Source organism: Ptychodera flava, chromosome 7 (assembly GCF_041260155.1).
Source record: "Ptychodera flava strain L36383 chromosome 7, AS_Pfla_20210202, whole genome shotgun sequence".
NCBI classification, from domain to species: domain Eukaryota; kingdom Metazoa; phylum Hemichordata; class Enteropneusta; family Ptychoderidae; genus Ptychodera; species Ptychodera flava.
In genome coordinates this window covers 25,497,148-25,512,764 of record NC_091934.1, presented here as the reverse complement: position 1 = coordinate 25,512,764, position 15,617 = coordinate 25,497,148, and the positions used below count along the sequence as shown (strand labels likewise).

The 15,617-nt window shown below is 39.5% G+C and overlaps 2 protein-coding genes across 2 annotated transcripts; both read right to left on the bottom strand.

The window, feature by feature from the left end:
- Nucleotides 1-475: 475 nt before the first annotated feature.
- On the bottom strand, nucleotides 476-1,195 carry LOC139136402 (muscle-specific protein 300 kDa-like). Its single transcript, XM_070704126.1, has one exon. The coding sequence runs from the start codon at nucleotides 1,193-1,195 to the stop codon at nucleotides 476-478; it is 720 nt and encodes a 239-aa protein (XP_070560227.1).
- Nucleotides 1,196-5,286: 4,091 nt separating this feature from the next.
- On the bottom strand, nucleotides 5,287-15,370 carry LOC139137096 (26S proteasome regulatory subunit 7). Its single transcript, XM_070705060.1, has 11 exons — nucleotides 15,199-15,370; nucleotides 13,927-13,964; nucleotides 13,345-13,426; nucleotides 12,493-12,724; nucleotides 11,714-11,786; nucleotides 10,900-10,995; nucleotides 9,991-10,155; nucleotides 9,608-9,695; nucleotides 8,271-8,473; nucleotides 7,612-7,708; nucleotides 5,287-7,055 (listed from the first exon to the last, which is right to left on the bottom strand). Exons 1-11 carry the CDS (start codon nucleotides 15,272-15,274, stop codon nucleotides 6,898-6,900), a joined length of 1,308 nt encoding a protein of 435 aa, XP_070561161.1. The 5' UTR covers nucleotides 15,275-15,370; the 3' UTR covers nucleotides 5,287-6,897.
- Nucleotides 15,371-15,617: the final 247 nt, after the last annotated feature.

Sequence of the window (15,617 nt, the reverse complement as noted above, 5' to 3'; positions counted from 1 at the left end):
CTGACGACAATTATCAACCGTGACAATAAGCCAAACAATCAAAATCGACCTTACGTGATGTAATTCTCTCGGCGACTTGCTCTGCAAATCCAAAATCACGCGACAGAGCTACCGTGATAAAAATCAGTTTATCTGGAACGAAGTCAAATGCCGGTGACCTTGACGTCACTGAAGTTGTTTTAGGAAGATATGTGTCGAGAGCATCCTTTCGAGATAAGACGCACTTCCAATATTTCCAGGAAGTTGTAAATAAATTCAGTATGTTCGAACAAACATCGGCAGTGACTCGCTCTGAAGGGGAAATGTATGTGCTGCTTATGAATCAGTGTAACTCTTTGGCCAATAGTCAAATCCTTTACACTTGAAGCTGGTCATTTTAAGTGTAATCCCAAGTTTCGTAAACTGCCCATTGTGTCAAATTACAGCGCAAACGATTGTCTTCAGCCTCAACACAGTTCTCTGATTAAGTATTCCTTCAATCATTGGCTGTCTTTACGACATCATTGACTGCCATTACGATAACATTGCCCGCCATCACGATAACATCGGCTTTCACTATGGCATCATTGACTGCCATTATGATCATGATGATATCATTGACTGCCATTACGGTATCATTGGTTTTCATCAGGGCATCATTGACTGACATTACGATGCTATTGACTGTCATTACGATATCATTGACTTTCGCTACGATATCATTGGCTGTCATTACGATACCATTGACTGTCATTACGATATCATTGACTGTCATTACTATATCATTGACTTTCGCTACGATATCATTGGCTGTCATTACTATATCATTGACTTTCGCTACGATATCATTGGCTGTCATTACGATACCATTGACTGTCATTACTATATCATTGACTTTCGCTACGATATCATTGGCTGTCATTACGATACTATTGACTGTCATTACGATATCATTGACTTTCACTACGATATCATTGACTGACATTACGATGCTATTGACTGTCATTACGATATCATTGACTTTCGCTACGATATCATTGGCTGTCATTACGATACCATTGACTGTCATTACGATATCATTGACTGTCATTACTATATCATTGACTTTCGCTACGATATCATTGGCTGTCATTACGATACTATTGACTGTCATTACGATATCATTGACTTTCGCTACGATATCATTGACTGTCACTACGATATCATTGACTGTCATTACGATATTGACTGTAAGTTTGACATCACTGACTGTACGACTACGATCTCGATCTGTCCGCCAACGACTCTGGTCGGTGACCTGATGCCAACGGACTTACAACTGCTGACGAGATAGCAGCAGTTACGAGTATAATATGCAATTTTCCATTTTGTTCTGTTTAAACTTCTTCCTTTTCCTCATTCTAGCATGTACTACAGAAATATTCTCTTGCTTGACAAGCACATTTTTGTGCGAGAAAAGCCCCTTTCTCTCTGTAGTACGTCATACGTGCATCGATCAACACGGCACCGTGCAGCTTTTCTTCCGTTGGTGTCAAATGCCATGTCAATGATATCGCAATGACAGTCATTTGTATCGTAATGACAGCCAATGATACCGGAATGGAAGTCAATATATCAAGATCTAAAATATTAAAAAAGCAGGTTTTTCTCCCTAAAGTCCCTACTGCCATGGTTGATGACACTCTACACAGTTTTATCATTGGAGTGGGGGTGTTTAACTTCTGTTTCTGTCAGAATAACAAATCTGAACGTCTGAAGGTTGAAACTACGAATCCGGTTTTTCTCCCTAAAGTCCCTACTGCCATGGTTGATGACACTCTACACAGTTTTACCATTGGAGTGAGGGTGTTTAACTTCTGTTTCTGTCAGAATAACAAATCTGAACGTTGAAACTACGAATCAGGTTTTTCTCCCTAAAGTCCCTACTGCCATGGTTGATGACACTCTACACAGTTTTATCATTGGAGTGGGGGTGTTTAACTTCTGTTTCTGTCAGAATAACAAATCTGAACGTCTGAAGGTTGAAACTACGAATCCTGTAATACGGAATTCTCCGACTTGTAAACAGGGTGTAAACATTTTACACTTGACTCAAAGCACACGATGTTGGCATTCCTCTAGCCCACCCTGTGTAGGTAACAGAATTTTCCAAGACTCATAATGTAATACATTTGATGATGGACAAAATTCCAAGTTATTTCAGTTCGCGGCGAGCCAGCGTGAGCAACCACGTTTATTTACGTCGCCGAAGTCTTCCCGAAAGGCAGAGAAATCTGTTTGCATAGAGGCGTGGTTTTCCCAACAGGGTAGCTTTATGCTTTTGGCTTCACGGAAAAATCAATGTGCCAACCATATGGAGGTGAATTTCTTGAAGTTAATCTCGCTCCGGTGGAAAAGCTCCCTTTTCTATCATTTTAACGTCATATGACACTGCTTCCCTGTCTGCTGTATACAGCAGACGATGAGAGAGCTCGGTGTGTGAATATATGTGTGGAAGGTTGTTACGTCAACCTGACGGTGTAACTTTTGGTGATTCTATAGGTTTAGGGTAGACTACGACAGTCTGAAGTTTTGGGGGCCAATCATTAAAAGTCTTCGAAGCTTTGTTCTTACCCTGCCAAAAATTTAAAAATTAATTAGCAGTAAATTTTGACCCTGGAAAGAGAGTAAGATTTGTATCCAGAGGTGAAACATTCGTAAAATCTGAAACTCTGATCATGACAAATTTCGTTTTGAGAGCAATTTCAGGAAATAACTTGTCCCAGTAGGCCAGTGACAATCCCCCCAACCATTTTAGTCCCTCCCCTATATCAAATTATTCAAATTATTCATCCCTTTTCGCGCAAGTCGGTTTTATACTGACTGAAAGGCGCAGTTCTTAATACCTCGTTCGGTCAATAGTTGCTGTTGGCAATGAATCTCCTACATTGCGCAAGCCATTAGTTTTCCATTGAAATATCATCAACTTAATTTATTTTGAGATGACGACGCTTAGTAAACGATCGTCGCTCTCAGGCCTCACAACAGCCAAGTTCAAATGAACGGATGTTTGTAACGGCACTGGGTGAAATATACACTGTGACCATGGAACTCATTGAAATTTTGGACCGGAGCAATAAAGAGTCAAAATGAACAAGAAACTACTCCATTTAGAAAACAAACACATTAAGGGTTTTATAACACGGCGGAATAACATATTAAAACGGAGCGATATATTCAATGATCTCACTGCTTCTACTCAAGGAGTTTTTCTTTTACTTGAGATGAGAACAGAAAATAAACATTTCAACGCGATCACATTTCTAGGGTTATAGTGTGACTGACCGACAAGTATTGTGTAAATATTTGGTCTCTCAACACCCCTCTTAGCCTGTGTAGTTGATACATCGTTGTAATATGTTGTCCCTGGCGGATTGGCCTAAACCATCGGGACGAAGGGGTGATGAGAATGGTATGTGACTGCTGAATAGCACTTATCACCAGCGTAAATATGGGCAAGTAATACCGTCCCGGAGGAGCTGCTACTAGCGGAATGGCAAAACTTGTGTATCTATTTTGGTGTTCTTACGTACTCCAGAAACGCAGCCCGCGGGAATGGATCGAGGAGCTCAGGAGCGCATGCGCATTGACAGAAGCTTGACTTTTAAAAACGGATTCGGCATTTTGTATCTGAGTAGCATTAACGTTTGAGCTCGAAGAAAAATGTGGTTTCACACAGTTGATAATTGTAGGAGGGCGCAATTCAACAGCCAAGTCCAAAGTTTGAAGACCAAGTGTACGGTCGCAGTTTAAATTTTTAGCAACGTTGGTGCAATTCTGTTTTCTTGTTCAAGAACACGACTTTCTTTTGATTTGTGTACGATGAATGTTTTACCATTCAGATCGCAGCGCAACACATAACCATTCGCCACATTAGTCTGAAAACTGCTACCTCCCACCCTACCCCAATCAAAGAATTTGAACTTACAAAATGTGGTTTCATGAAGTATGGTTTGATCGGCCTAAATACGCGTAATATCTACAGAATGGAAATTGATTCCATCTCAGACAGACAGCGAGTTTCTTAGGACGTTTAATCAAATTGGTTTTAAATTGGTAGGGTCGAAATTAGTTTATAAAAGTGGAGGAAATAAGGTAGGTACTACAAGACATGCAGAGTGACTTTGAAAATGTGTTTCTTGACCTCGTCAGTCAAGGTATTCAGGAACAAGAAGAAGCTAGTGTTTGTGTGATTCCACAAAATATTATGATGATGATGTCAATTTAGCAGTTCCTTACCAGAATGCTTACTCCGCCGCTTCAAGTTTGAAATCAGAAGTAGAGGGAAAACGAACTTCAGAGTTCATGTGCGACACGGTCACCAGGTGGGGTGTAGATGCGGGGTGGATGGATTATCAAAGCGGGAATCTGCACTACTTGCTATACAAAAGATTCCATTATGTATCGCAAAGAGGGCGCTACCATCGACCGCCAAGAAATTTTGTTCACTTCAAGCAGGGCAGATTACGTGAAAAGTGCACAATAATTTCAACGCCAAAGTTAAGCGGTTGACAAAACTGAGAAGAACACAGGTGTTGTCAAACCAAACGTTATGACGCAAAGTGGGGTTTCAATCCAGAGCTGTACACGTCTGACCACACCACCCATTGAGTAGAGGGACTGTGGTCTGACCAGGGGGGGGGGTGTTGGGTCTGTCTGTTTTTTTTTCTCACAGCCCGTCAGCTGCTTCATGCACACTCGCACTCCACATTGAAACAAAATCTAATAGCTTGTTCTAAATTGCACTGAAATCTTCATTTTGAGTAGCCTTTGCACTTTATATGCGTAGAATGTTAGACATTTCAATGACCGATTAAAGAGGTTTTCTTCCCAATTGTTAGGAGGACTTTGCATTCCTGTGGTTCCGCATATAAGCAAGGATGGTGAGTTGTGTTGTGTTGTACATCAAAGCTATGAAAATTCCACTTTTTACGTTCAGGTGGTCACAGCTTATTTGCATATTATACAGGTGAAAGCTCTTCTGCTAGAAACTGGGCAAGCGCACTGAAGGCAAGATGTTCACTTTGCAGTTGAAAGTGCTCATCCTGCCATTCAAAGATTTCACAGCGGCATCTAGTTTGATTTCTAGAATTGAAACATGGGCCTCTTACCCCTACACCACTGTTTATGGATCTGCCCATGCCCCTGAAGACAAAAGGAATGGAATAATTATAATAATGGGAGGGTGTGTCTGCACGGATATTCTTCTGAAATAATCTGCATCAGAGGGGCAACTGTTATACTGAATGAAATTACGATCAGAGTCAGTTGGTTTAAATACTTGTTTATTTCTTCAGTTCAAAATACCTCTACACGAGGCATGTACAATGAAATTCTCAAACAAATGAAACAGATATTTTACATGTGACTCAGTTTTAAACAAATGCATGAATGCCCCTCACTTGATAGCGTTTCCTACATTTCTGCCTATCAAAATGTCATTTAAGTTTCCGCTTTGCAAAACACAAGCATTTAAAGGGACACAGTCGTCAGAACTGCGCTCAAAGGTCGTATGGGACCCACACAACTAACGTTACCACTGTATCCAAGGTACGATGGTGATTGATGAAAGTTAAAACATGTCTGTCATAATCGACATCGTATAATTAAAATGTTGCAGCTATGATGATGAGGTGCATCTAGATATCATGCACGAAATACATTGTTTGTAAACAAGAAACTTGCACAGGCACAGTTCCGACGACTGTTTCCCTTTAACATATTTGACACTACATGTGGCTGGAGTTCACTCTTGGGTTGTGTAAACATTTGAGACTGTATTTGAAAATAAAACTTTTCAGTGTCCATTTCTTTTCGAAGGTCAGACGTCAGCATCGCAAAATTGTCTACCCGTCAAGCCACATGGATTTGTCCAAACCCATTGTTATCAATGGTGAGTGTGGACCTGTTTACAGGCAATCGGGTGTGAACAGGTTGATGGTGAGGGAGGTTCTGACACTGTTTTTGTGTGACGCAGTGCAGTGGATTTACTACTGCCTATCAATGATTGGAACATTTTTTTTTCTCTTAATGATGACGTTTAGAGAGTTACATCAGGTAATTGTTAATAGATCGCATTGAGAAATGTTCTGTTCTGTCAAATGTGGCAATCATAAACAAGTCATTCATGAAGCAGTTTTGGACGCATATGACTACATAACTGGCATCATACCACTGAAGGCATCCTTGTACGTACCCGTCTTTCTTACAATTTGGCAAAACCCTGTTTGTTTCGTACATGAAGTCAAAACTTTATACCTATCAGAGCACACAGTCCTGGATGAAAACAATTTTGTTTTTCACCGAGTAAATTATTCTACAGTTAAAGCCATTTGGGATGAAATCATTGGCAATTTGTCACTGAATAGCTCTGATTAGAAAGGATTTTCTGCAAATTTACAATGCCTGCAGAGGGAGCTGACATCAGTGATTAATGGACAGCAAAGTGGGTGGAGTCAGTGATGTGAATCTAGCCAATGGCAGACTTGGACTAAAAAAAAGTCATGAGTTAAACATAGCCAATAGGGAATCCCACACAGGTCATGTGACCTGCACAGAGCCAATGGCAGAATTGGAGCCGATTTTGGTATGGAGATTAGACATATCGTCATGGCAGCTCAGAATGGGAAACAAGGAGTCAGCAGCAACCAGATTGCCCCCCTCAGCGAAATTACGTCATAGCCGACTCACAAAAGTTCTCTTTGATGCATGAAAAGTTTACAAATCACATGTGCTGGCATTGGCCTGATGAAAACAAATTTCAAAAAATTTCTAAAATTGATTCAAAAAAACAGTCAGAAATGTCATCACAAGAGGGCGCACTGGTGGGAACAGACTTACTAGCTAGCTGCAGGATCAAAGATTTTTCATTGTTAGTGTTTAATTGTATGTCATGTATCTAGGTGTTGAGCTGAACTTGGCATATGACTTGATTACTTTGTTGACAGCCTCTAGGAAATCTTTCTCTGTGGCTACTTTTCTCCTAGCTCTGATGGCAAACATGCCGGCCTCCGTGCAGACACTGCGGATCTCGGCACCTGTAGACAAAACACATGGAACAATGTCACGAATCTGGTATGAAGTAGATAGTGACAAAATTAAATTTTTTTACCCCTTCAAGTCACTAGTACTTCTTTACAATTCTGATCAATGAAAAAAACTTGGTGGGTCAAAGAATGTAGTTTCTTTCATGACATAAATTTCTCTTCTTACTGTCGGAGAACAGGATTTTACTCCTACACAGCACAGCAACAGCGCCTGAGATCTTATCAACACTAGTGTGAGAGCAATGCTCTGTAAAAGCTTGAGCAGGCTGTAAGCTTACACCTCACACAAGTTGAGCGATACAATTATAATGATGACGATGAGCAAAGAGATTTGGTGCTATGAATTTCTGCCAACAGCATGACTCCCTACTGACGTAATGTCAGATAACAAACATTCATTTTGTAACTAAGGACTGCCTGTCAAAGTAAATTAACTTTGTGAATGAACTTATGAAAGCTCATTGGTAGTAATCATGTCTATAGAGGGCGCCCTCTCACGATATAATCACAAAGTACACTGACTATCAATTGTACATGTTTGACTTACCTGTGCTATTGGGGCAAAGTCTACCAAGGAGTTCAAACCTAATGTCTCTCTCTACACTCATTGATCTGGCATGGATTTTAAAGATGTGTGTACGCCCCTGAAATAGCAAATGACATAATGTGATGAATTGCTTTCGTGACAGAGAAAGCAGTGTGTTCTTTTTAACAGTTGACATATTTTGCATGAAGGGCTTAAAGACTTCAGAAATACTGAGATATACTTTAAAGCAATTCACCACAGGAATGTAAAAACAATGCCTTTGAAAGGAAGATGGGATCCTTTTCTGTAGTTGAAGATGTTTCACTTGAACTTGTGAAATCAAAAGTATAAAGTTTTGAAGACACAGCAAAAGCACTGAAAGTCACACGATTTAAAAAGAAGACAGAAGGCCAGAAGGTGAAACAGAAGAAACATTTTTGAAGCATGCTCAACCTTGAAAGGCTGGCTTCCGCTGCAAATTAAAAACGACAAAGTCTTGATTCAGTTGTCCATTAAGAAGACAAACAATTACAGAGATATAGTGCGGTAAGTGTTGCTAGGATAACCCCTAAAATCTGTGCGTGTACTTGTATTTACAAGCAGAAAGGTCTTACCATGCGACTGAAAACAAAACATTTGTACCAAAAAATACCAAGTATTCTTGAAGACAGGCTGCCTACCTCTAAGTCTGGAAGTCCAAATTCTATTTTTCTGTCTAATCTGCCAGGTCTCATCAATGCTGGATCTAACGTGTCAGGTCTGTTTGTTGCCATTAAAACTTTTATGTTGCCCCTCGGGTCAAAGCCGTCCAATTGGTTGATCAGCTCCAACATTGTCCGCTGGACTTCGTTGTCGCCCCCGGCGCCGTCATCAAAACGAGCACCTGTGTGTGAATAATATTATGTTTCAAACATAACGTTACACTATCTAGGCACATCTCATACCAAATCTATGATCACCTTGTGCAAAGCTTGTGCTCATATTAGAAAACTGCATTGTTGGAAAGAGCAGGAAGACTTCGTATACCAATATTAACCCTTTGAGTGCTGTAACTTTTCCCACCAAAATTTTAGTGCAACATTTTACTAATTTTTATGAATTTTTCTGTAATTTTTTTGATAATTTTTGACCAAATGGACATCACATTTCATTGGCTACACTTTTTTATTAAAATTTTAGCAAAAATCAGAAAAAAATTGACTTCTTGACTTGGGTATATTTTGTAAAGGTGACAAAAATTGACTTTGGCGCTCAGTCAAAGGGTCAAGTTGGGTTACAATTGAGTGAAAGCGTATCAAATGTTCAGTTCAAACTATGTCCCAGAAGTTCAGTGTGAGCTGTATTTACAAATACCAGGTGATAAAAACGTGACTTTTTTATACTTCTTGAGATGTAATACGTGAAACAGATGTTGAAGAAACTGCTTTTCAATAATATCACCAATATGAGGTATTGGTTTATTTGATAGGGATGATTTAAGCCCTGCGTATAATGCTGTGTGTCCTGGCGTTATACCGCCTTCCACAACGGCCCTGCTGACTACCATAGACAAAATTGGCGACCGCGGTCCAAATTTGGGCTATGATGGGAGGCCGTATAACCCGGGGAAGACACAGCATTGTACTCAGGGCTAGGGTGATAGGTTTAAGCTGCCATAAATAATACTTTGGTGCTTCAATTTTAGCTGAGACTGTTTACACTGATCAGAGTCCGGCTATCTAGATATTGATACTACGGATGAGTTTAATACTACAGATTATTTCTTCCTTTGAGAGTAAACAGTTTTAGTCAAATATACACCACGGACAAAGTTTGTCATTGTTCAGATGTTCGTGAGATGTTACCGTAGGCGGTACGAGTTGAAAAACCCCTGTCCTAGATTTCACTGTGTTCCACTGATGGAAGATTGCTGCTCCTTGGATTGAGGTGAATGATTGACGGTTTACGATATGATGGATGTTGTGTTTATGTCTGGCGTATAATTTCAAGATTATTGAAAACTTTCTCGGTGGCTTACCTCCTATAGCATCTATTTCATCAAAGAAGATGAGGCAGGCTTTCTTACTCCTGGCCATTTCAAAAAGTTCGCGCACCATCCTAGCTCCCTGTCAAGTGAAATGATCAAAATGTTATTCTAATATTTTTACCCTTGAAATCCGCACACTACAATGTCAAAATCAACTGCTTTTGTGCATGTTATGAACGTACCTTAATATTTTGCAACAGCGATTTGAACTTTGAAAGAGATGTTGATGGGCGCTTATCAGGTTTGGTGTACAGATCATTACAGCACATGCTGTAAAAGTTAGCACCCTGGCTTTTTTAGGTGTACTTCTTTAAATTTGATTTCCACGAAGAATGAATGATTCACAGGATTGTTCAATCAGCAACTGTTCTTACCTCGCCGACGTATTTCTGTACGAGCTCTGACCCGATGACACGTATGAAACATGCATCGGTTCTGTTCGCTACAGCCCTGGCACAGAGTGTCTTGCCGGTACCAGGAGGGCCAAACAACAACACGCCCTTGGGAGGTTCAATGCCAAGGTTAACAAACCTTTCAGGCTGCAGAGACGAAGAAATGATAATTATTGGAGACTTTGTCACACATATATGACTACATCACACAACCTCTTTAACCCAAGCGCCAAAGTCTATCTTTGTCCCTTCTAGAAAATAAACCCCAGTCAATTTTTCTCAGATTCTTGCCAAAATTTTGAGAAAAAACTGTAGCAAATGAAATGTGATGTCCATTAGGTCTAAAATTATCAAAAGGCCACGGTTTGACTTCAGTAGATTGATATGCAGAAAGGTCGCAGCTAAATTCTACATCTATTCTTCACCTGTACACCCCCAATTCTGCTTAAACAGGTCCAAAATCACCATTGATATCAATACGTTTGGGCCAGACCACTGTGGTGAAAGGGTTTACATTAACGTTTGGATTAATCAAATTATAAATTTGTTTCTTTTCTCACCTGAGACTTAAGGTGCACAGTATCCCCACACGAATTTACTTTGATTGACAGACTGGCATGTTATAGATTTGATGTTTAAGTTTTCATTCTCAGAGAAATTTTTTTGATGTATTTCTTTAAATTTTTGAAGGGGGGGGGGGGGGGGGGGGCTGGTAGGATATGTATCTCTCAAACTGAAAATGTTTCTTTGTACTTTTGTTACTTGTAAATGTAGCTACACTGTGAAAGACATCTTTGTAAAGAGCAAAGACCACGTGGATCATACCAACAAGCGTATGTCAAGCAAAGTTATCCAACCGAACATGTTTCATCTTTGATCACAGGTACTTACATGTAACAATGGCGTTTCCACAACCTCTCTGAGTTTGTCAATTTGCTCTTTGCAACCACCAACATCGCTGTATGTTACGTCGGGCTTCTCTTCAACCTGAAATGAGAGCAACATTCAATCTTTGCAATCAAAGACTCTCGGTAGGCCCGTTGACAGTGAGAGGCGAAGCGCCCTCTACCAATGTAACTTTCAGTCCTGGTATACTTCCCCTATGTTTGATAAAATGAATTGTTCTAATATTTCACCTGTTCACCCCCAATTCCCTGTAAACAGGTCCACAATCACCATTGATAACAATGGAATTGGGCTAAACCATGGTTGTGAAAGGGTTAATTCTGAGAAATAGCATGAAGGGAATAATAGGCTCCTCAGCACTGCTTCCCTGTAATCAGAAAAATTTGAAATTCCATTGCAAAAACATCAAACAGTATAAGCTCAAATCAACTCTGTCTAGACAGAAAACCTTCGGGAAAAGCTTGCATTTCATTAAATATACTCCTCAATTCTATTGATAACATTTGACAAAATCTAGGACAGGTAAAACTTCATAGTTTGTGGGAGATAACTGAGACAGTATCTGATTGGGATGACACCTCTTATTGGTGACATTTGCACTACTTATTCTAAACTAGTTCTTAACTTTGATGCAGATTGACACAAAAAACGAACGAATAAATCAAATGTCACAGTGATACCATATTCAGAAGGGAAAAATGTTGCATGCTGATTTCATGCTTAAATAACTTGACATGTTTTCGTACAAAATCATGAGACAGATTGTTGACTTGATCTTAACTCCTTGATTTGGACCTACCTGCATCATTGTGACTGTAGGATCTATCTTGGGAGGTAGTGGTATGTGAATTTGATATTTATTACGGTCAACCCTGAAAAAAGAAGGAAAAAATAAACGTGATAATTGAATTTGTTAACTTTAGTAATGTGATTTCTCTGTGATGCTTTCATAGATTGCCCAAATTCTTCACAGAATCAATATATATTGGAAATCTGGGAACACTTCATACAAGTTATGGAAAGAGCGGTAGCTGGGCAAATTCTGCCGGAGTTCCCCTGTCATTTTACCAGGGTTTACCATTGAATGTCAATACAATCCTATTGGGGAACAACTGCAATGGTGCCAGGGTGCAAATAACCCTTCACTGACCTTGTATCCCAAACAATGTCTGAAACTCTAATTACGGTTGATGTTTTCAAAGAAGTTATAAACAGTCAATTTTGTAAACCACTATTGATATGTTTCTTTGAGAAAACAGCTTGTCTCTCACAATTGAACAGGGGTTCTATGCCATATTGTAAATGAGGCACCATCTTCACAAGGCATTGTCTTCAAGTAAATTTCCTTCTTACTAAAGGCTTGGCTCTCACTTACAGAGAAATTCCTCCAAAAATGAGTCAGAAAATTTTGAGACGATATTTTACAACAGATCACAAGCAAGTCTCGCAAACAGGACAAGTTGTCCCATTGCAAGACCTGCCACAGTAATGCAAATTTCCTATAAGGATGGTTGACAAATCATGTAGAACACAGTGAAATTTGTACATGCATTTGTATTAAGCATTATTCATACATACCCAACTCTCATGCCCTCTTCAATATCTGTCGGCGCTACCTGATCGTGGAGATCCACAACAAACTTTGCAAACTGTTTGACATTGATTATGTACTTGGCGTCTTCCGAGTCAGCATTGATGATTTTTGTACACCTGGCTACTTGCAGGGGCTGTTCGCTCTGCAAGGTCTGTTTGTCGGCGGCCAAGTCCCACAGCGCAGGGTTGGCCAGACCAGTGTCAGATTCCTTTATACCTGTGTGGAATAAGACAGTGATAAAATGTGGCTTGCTTTTATAATATATTTCCTTCACTAGTGTGATTGTGAAGGTTAATTTTGACGAAAGCATGCCTAGTTTCCAATTCCCTGAACTAAAAAGTTTCCATGTTCATTTCCATGTCATCAATTCAATGCCAGTCAATAAGTCTGAACGTGGGTGTCCAGTTTTTAAAATATGGTAACACTTATGCCAGTTGTCAGGCTATACATTTTTGAGACGACATTGGCCGAAAAGGAGCCTCGCCAAAATTCAACTTGAGTTTGTTGGTCAGGTGAAAATGTTGATCCAAGTTATCAGAATACTTCTGAATTATGTTACCTCACATCATAACAATAGGATGTGTGGCGATCTATCATCTTAATGAAATGCCCCAACATTACTGACTTACATGTATGTGGATGCTTGCGATGGTGGTTATTACAATAGCTAAGCATCCAATCAGTAATCTTGTAACAAACAGACAATCTGATTGGTTGATAAATGTTGCCTTGAGAATTAATTTTGGAGCAAGTCATCATTATAGCAATTTAGAATAGTTCTTGATGCACTGAAAAAACTATAGACACCAAAACAATTTGAAAGAGGTGTGAATTACCTGTGAGTTCATTGACCTTCTTTGTAATATTACTGATGTCATCTTCAACTTGCTTTATTGACTTTGCATAGGCTCCAACACCCTGAAAATGGTACCATGGGAAAATGATAATGGCAATAAACAGTACATATCAATTGAGAGAAACAGAAGAGTTTTTTTGGTTTGCCAACAATTTTTTTCATATAGATTCATATGTACTCATATATATTGTGTTCTCATGCTGGATTCACTGGTACAAAGGCACATGACAATTTTGCAGCCTGTAATATTACTGTTCATGGGTACAGGTTTGTTATGAAATCAGGCTGGATGCGCGTCACATCGGACACTGCCACAAGAGATAGGGACAAATTTTGTCAGTGTTGCATGTGTGGCTGTTGTTGCAGCTTGTAGTCTGTAATATGTCCTTCACATTAGCAGTTGTCCATTAAAATTAAGTTGCATTTTTGTCGTTCTTGAATTTTTTTTTTCAAAAATATACTTTAAAAATGCGGACAAACATTTAATTTTGCATCTATATATGAACAGCCATATTTGAGAATAACAATATCCTGGCAGTAACATAATACAACATGTACTTACGTAAGTTTTCAGAAGAGCAATATCACCTTCATCAAGGGCTGTTGACAGAGAAAGATAATAATAATTAATAGCGAGCGCAGCGAGAGCGGCCGAAGGCCGCTCGCGAAGCGAGCATTAAGACTAACGCGTGTACAAGAAATTTAGAATGGAATCTCTATATAGGGCCTACCTACGAGTTTGAAAAGAGAGCACACAGTTCCATGGAGGCGGCCATTTTGAATACTTTTACACGGATTGCGTGAAATTAAAGATATCATCTACCACAAAAACTACTCGACAATGTGTATTGCCGACAAAAGAATCTCTCTGTTCCAAAGAAAGTGTGAAATTTGTTTCAAAATGACTATTTTCGATCACTTTTGAAGGCCCGGATCTGTCATCACTAGGCGCCGCCATTTTGAAACAGGCCTACTCTCGCGAGAACGAACGGTCAACTCACGCGAGAATTAAAAATAGTGTGCTGAGAGCTAGCTACCGACGGGAATATCAAGTACGTGTTTTACATTAGACTGCCTCTGTTCCCGCCCCCTTTTAATATAATAAACTGATCGGAACCATAAATGTACCAGTTTTAAATAATTTTCGTTAGTGAACTTGGCATTTCCGAGTTAAATTGCTATAAATCATGTTATTCTAGAAAACAATTGACAACAATTCAACCTCAACGAGTCAATGGCCAAGTTATGCATCATGCATCAAACACAGAAATTAGCATGCTATTGTCTGAAAACATCAATGACGATATGATACGCTGCGCTCGCTCTCAGGTCAGACCTGTTACAGAGAAAGATAATAATAATAGAGTAGAACTTATAACACTGTAGTGTGGTGTCAGTAGTACAAAGGAGAGCACAATTAACGTTTTCACAGATGTGATACACAGAAATAAGGAAATCTTTGTTGTAGGTTACTGTAGTGTAACGTAGAAGAGGGCTTCGCACGTCTGGAATAGGTGGTATTGATAAACACGAATGAGCCACAGAGCAATGAATTACCAGCTCTCTGAATATTGGTGATACATAATTCTTCTATTAAAGGACGGTCGTACTCGGATGAACAGCGAGTTAAATGATTAAAAATACGACAAAATGAAAAACATGTACTTCAACTGACATTACTTTACAACGGTAAGCATAAGACCGTGGATTACAGATTAATACATACACTGCATACATCCAATGATCCATGTGTGACTCAGCACACCGAGAGTGTACGAAAGTTGGGACGAAAATCTACTTCAACAAATGGGAATGACGCAAGGATGATACTTACATTGGATAGGTTTGTCTTCTTTATTGTCTTCACCTTTCCTCACTTTACGCATATCATCTCCCAAATGGTCCGGCATTTCGTTCTTTTCTGTGGAAATCAGAGATAAACAAACGTGATACGGAGCTAGAAATGCCTGCCGGTTCAAAGATGGCGGATCTACCAGGATGCATTGCAAACAATACGCCACTAATGAATATCGTGAATTATTCTTTCGTTTTCTAAAAACTAGGAAATACAATATCTATCGTAGGTGGCGCCCCTCAGATCTCTGAAACAGAATACAGAAACCCTTTTGACTATCACACATACCTGGTTTTACTTTTTCCTGACAGCGAAACCGTTTAGTCTAAAAAACTTGTCCTTTTGAGAAGAGCCAGATTGTAGGTTGTCTTTTGATTAGAAGGTATATTTCCAGATTT

Coding starts and splice junctions, on each gene's coding strand:
- LOC139136402 (XM_070704126.1), bottom strand. CDS start 1,195: ATGACAGTCAATGATATCGTAGTGACAGTCAATGATATCGTAGCGAAA.
- LOC139137096 (XM_070705060.1), bottom strand. CDS start 15,274: ATGCCGGACCATTTGGGAGATGATATGCGTAAAGTGAGGAAAGGTGAA. Junction 12,725..13,344: donor GAAGGTCAATGAACTCACAG/GTAATTCACACC, acceptor TATTCCACACAG/GTATAAAGGAATCTGACACT. Junction 9,696..9,990: donor TACAGAAATACGTCGGCGAG/GTAAGAACAGTT, acceptor TTCACTTGACAG/GGAGCTAGGATGGTGCGCGA.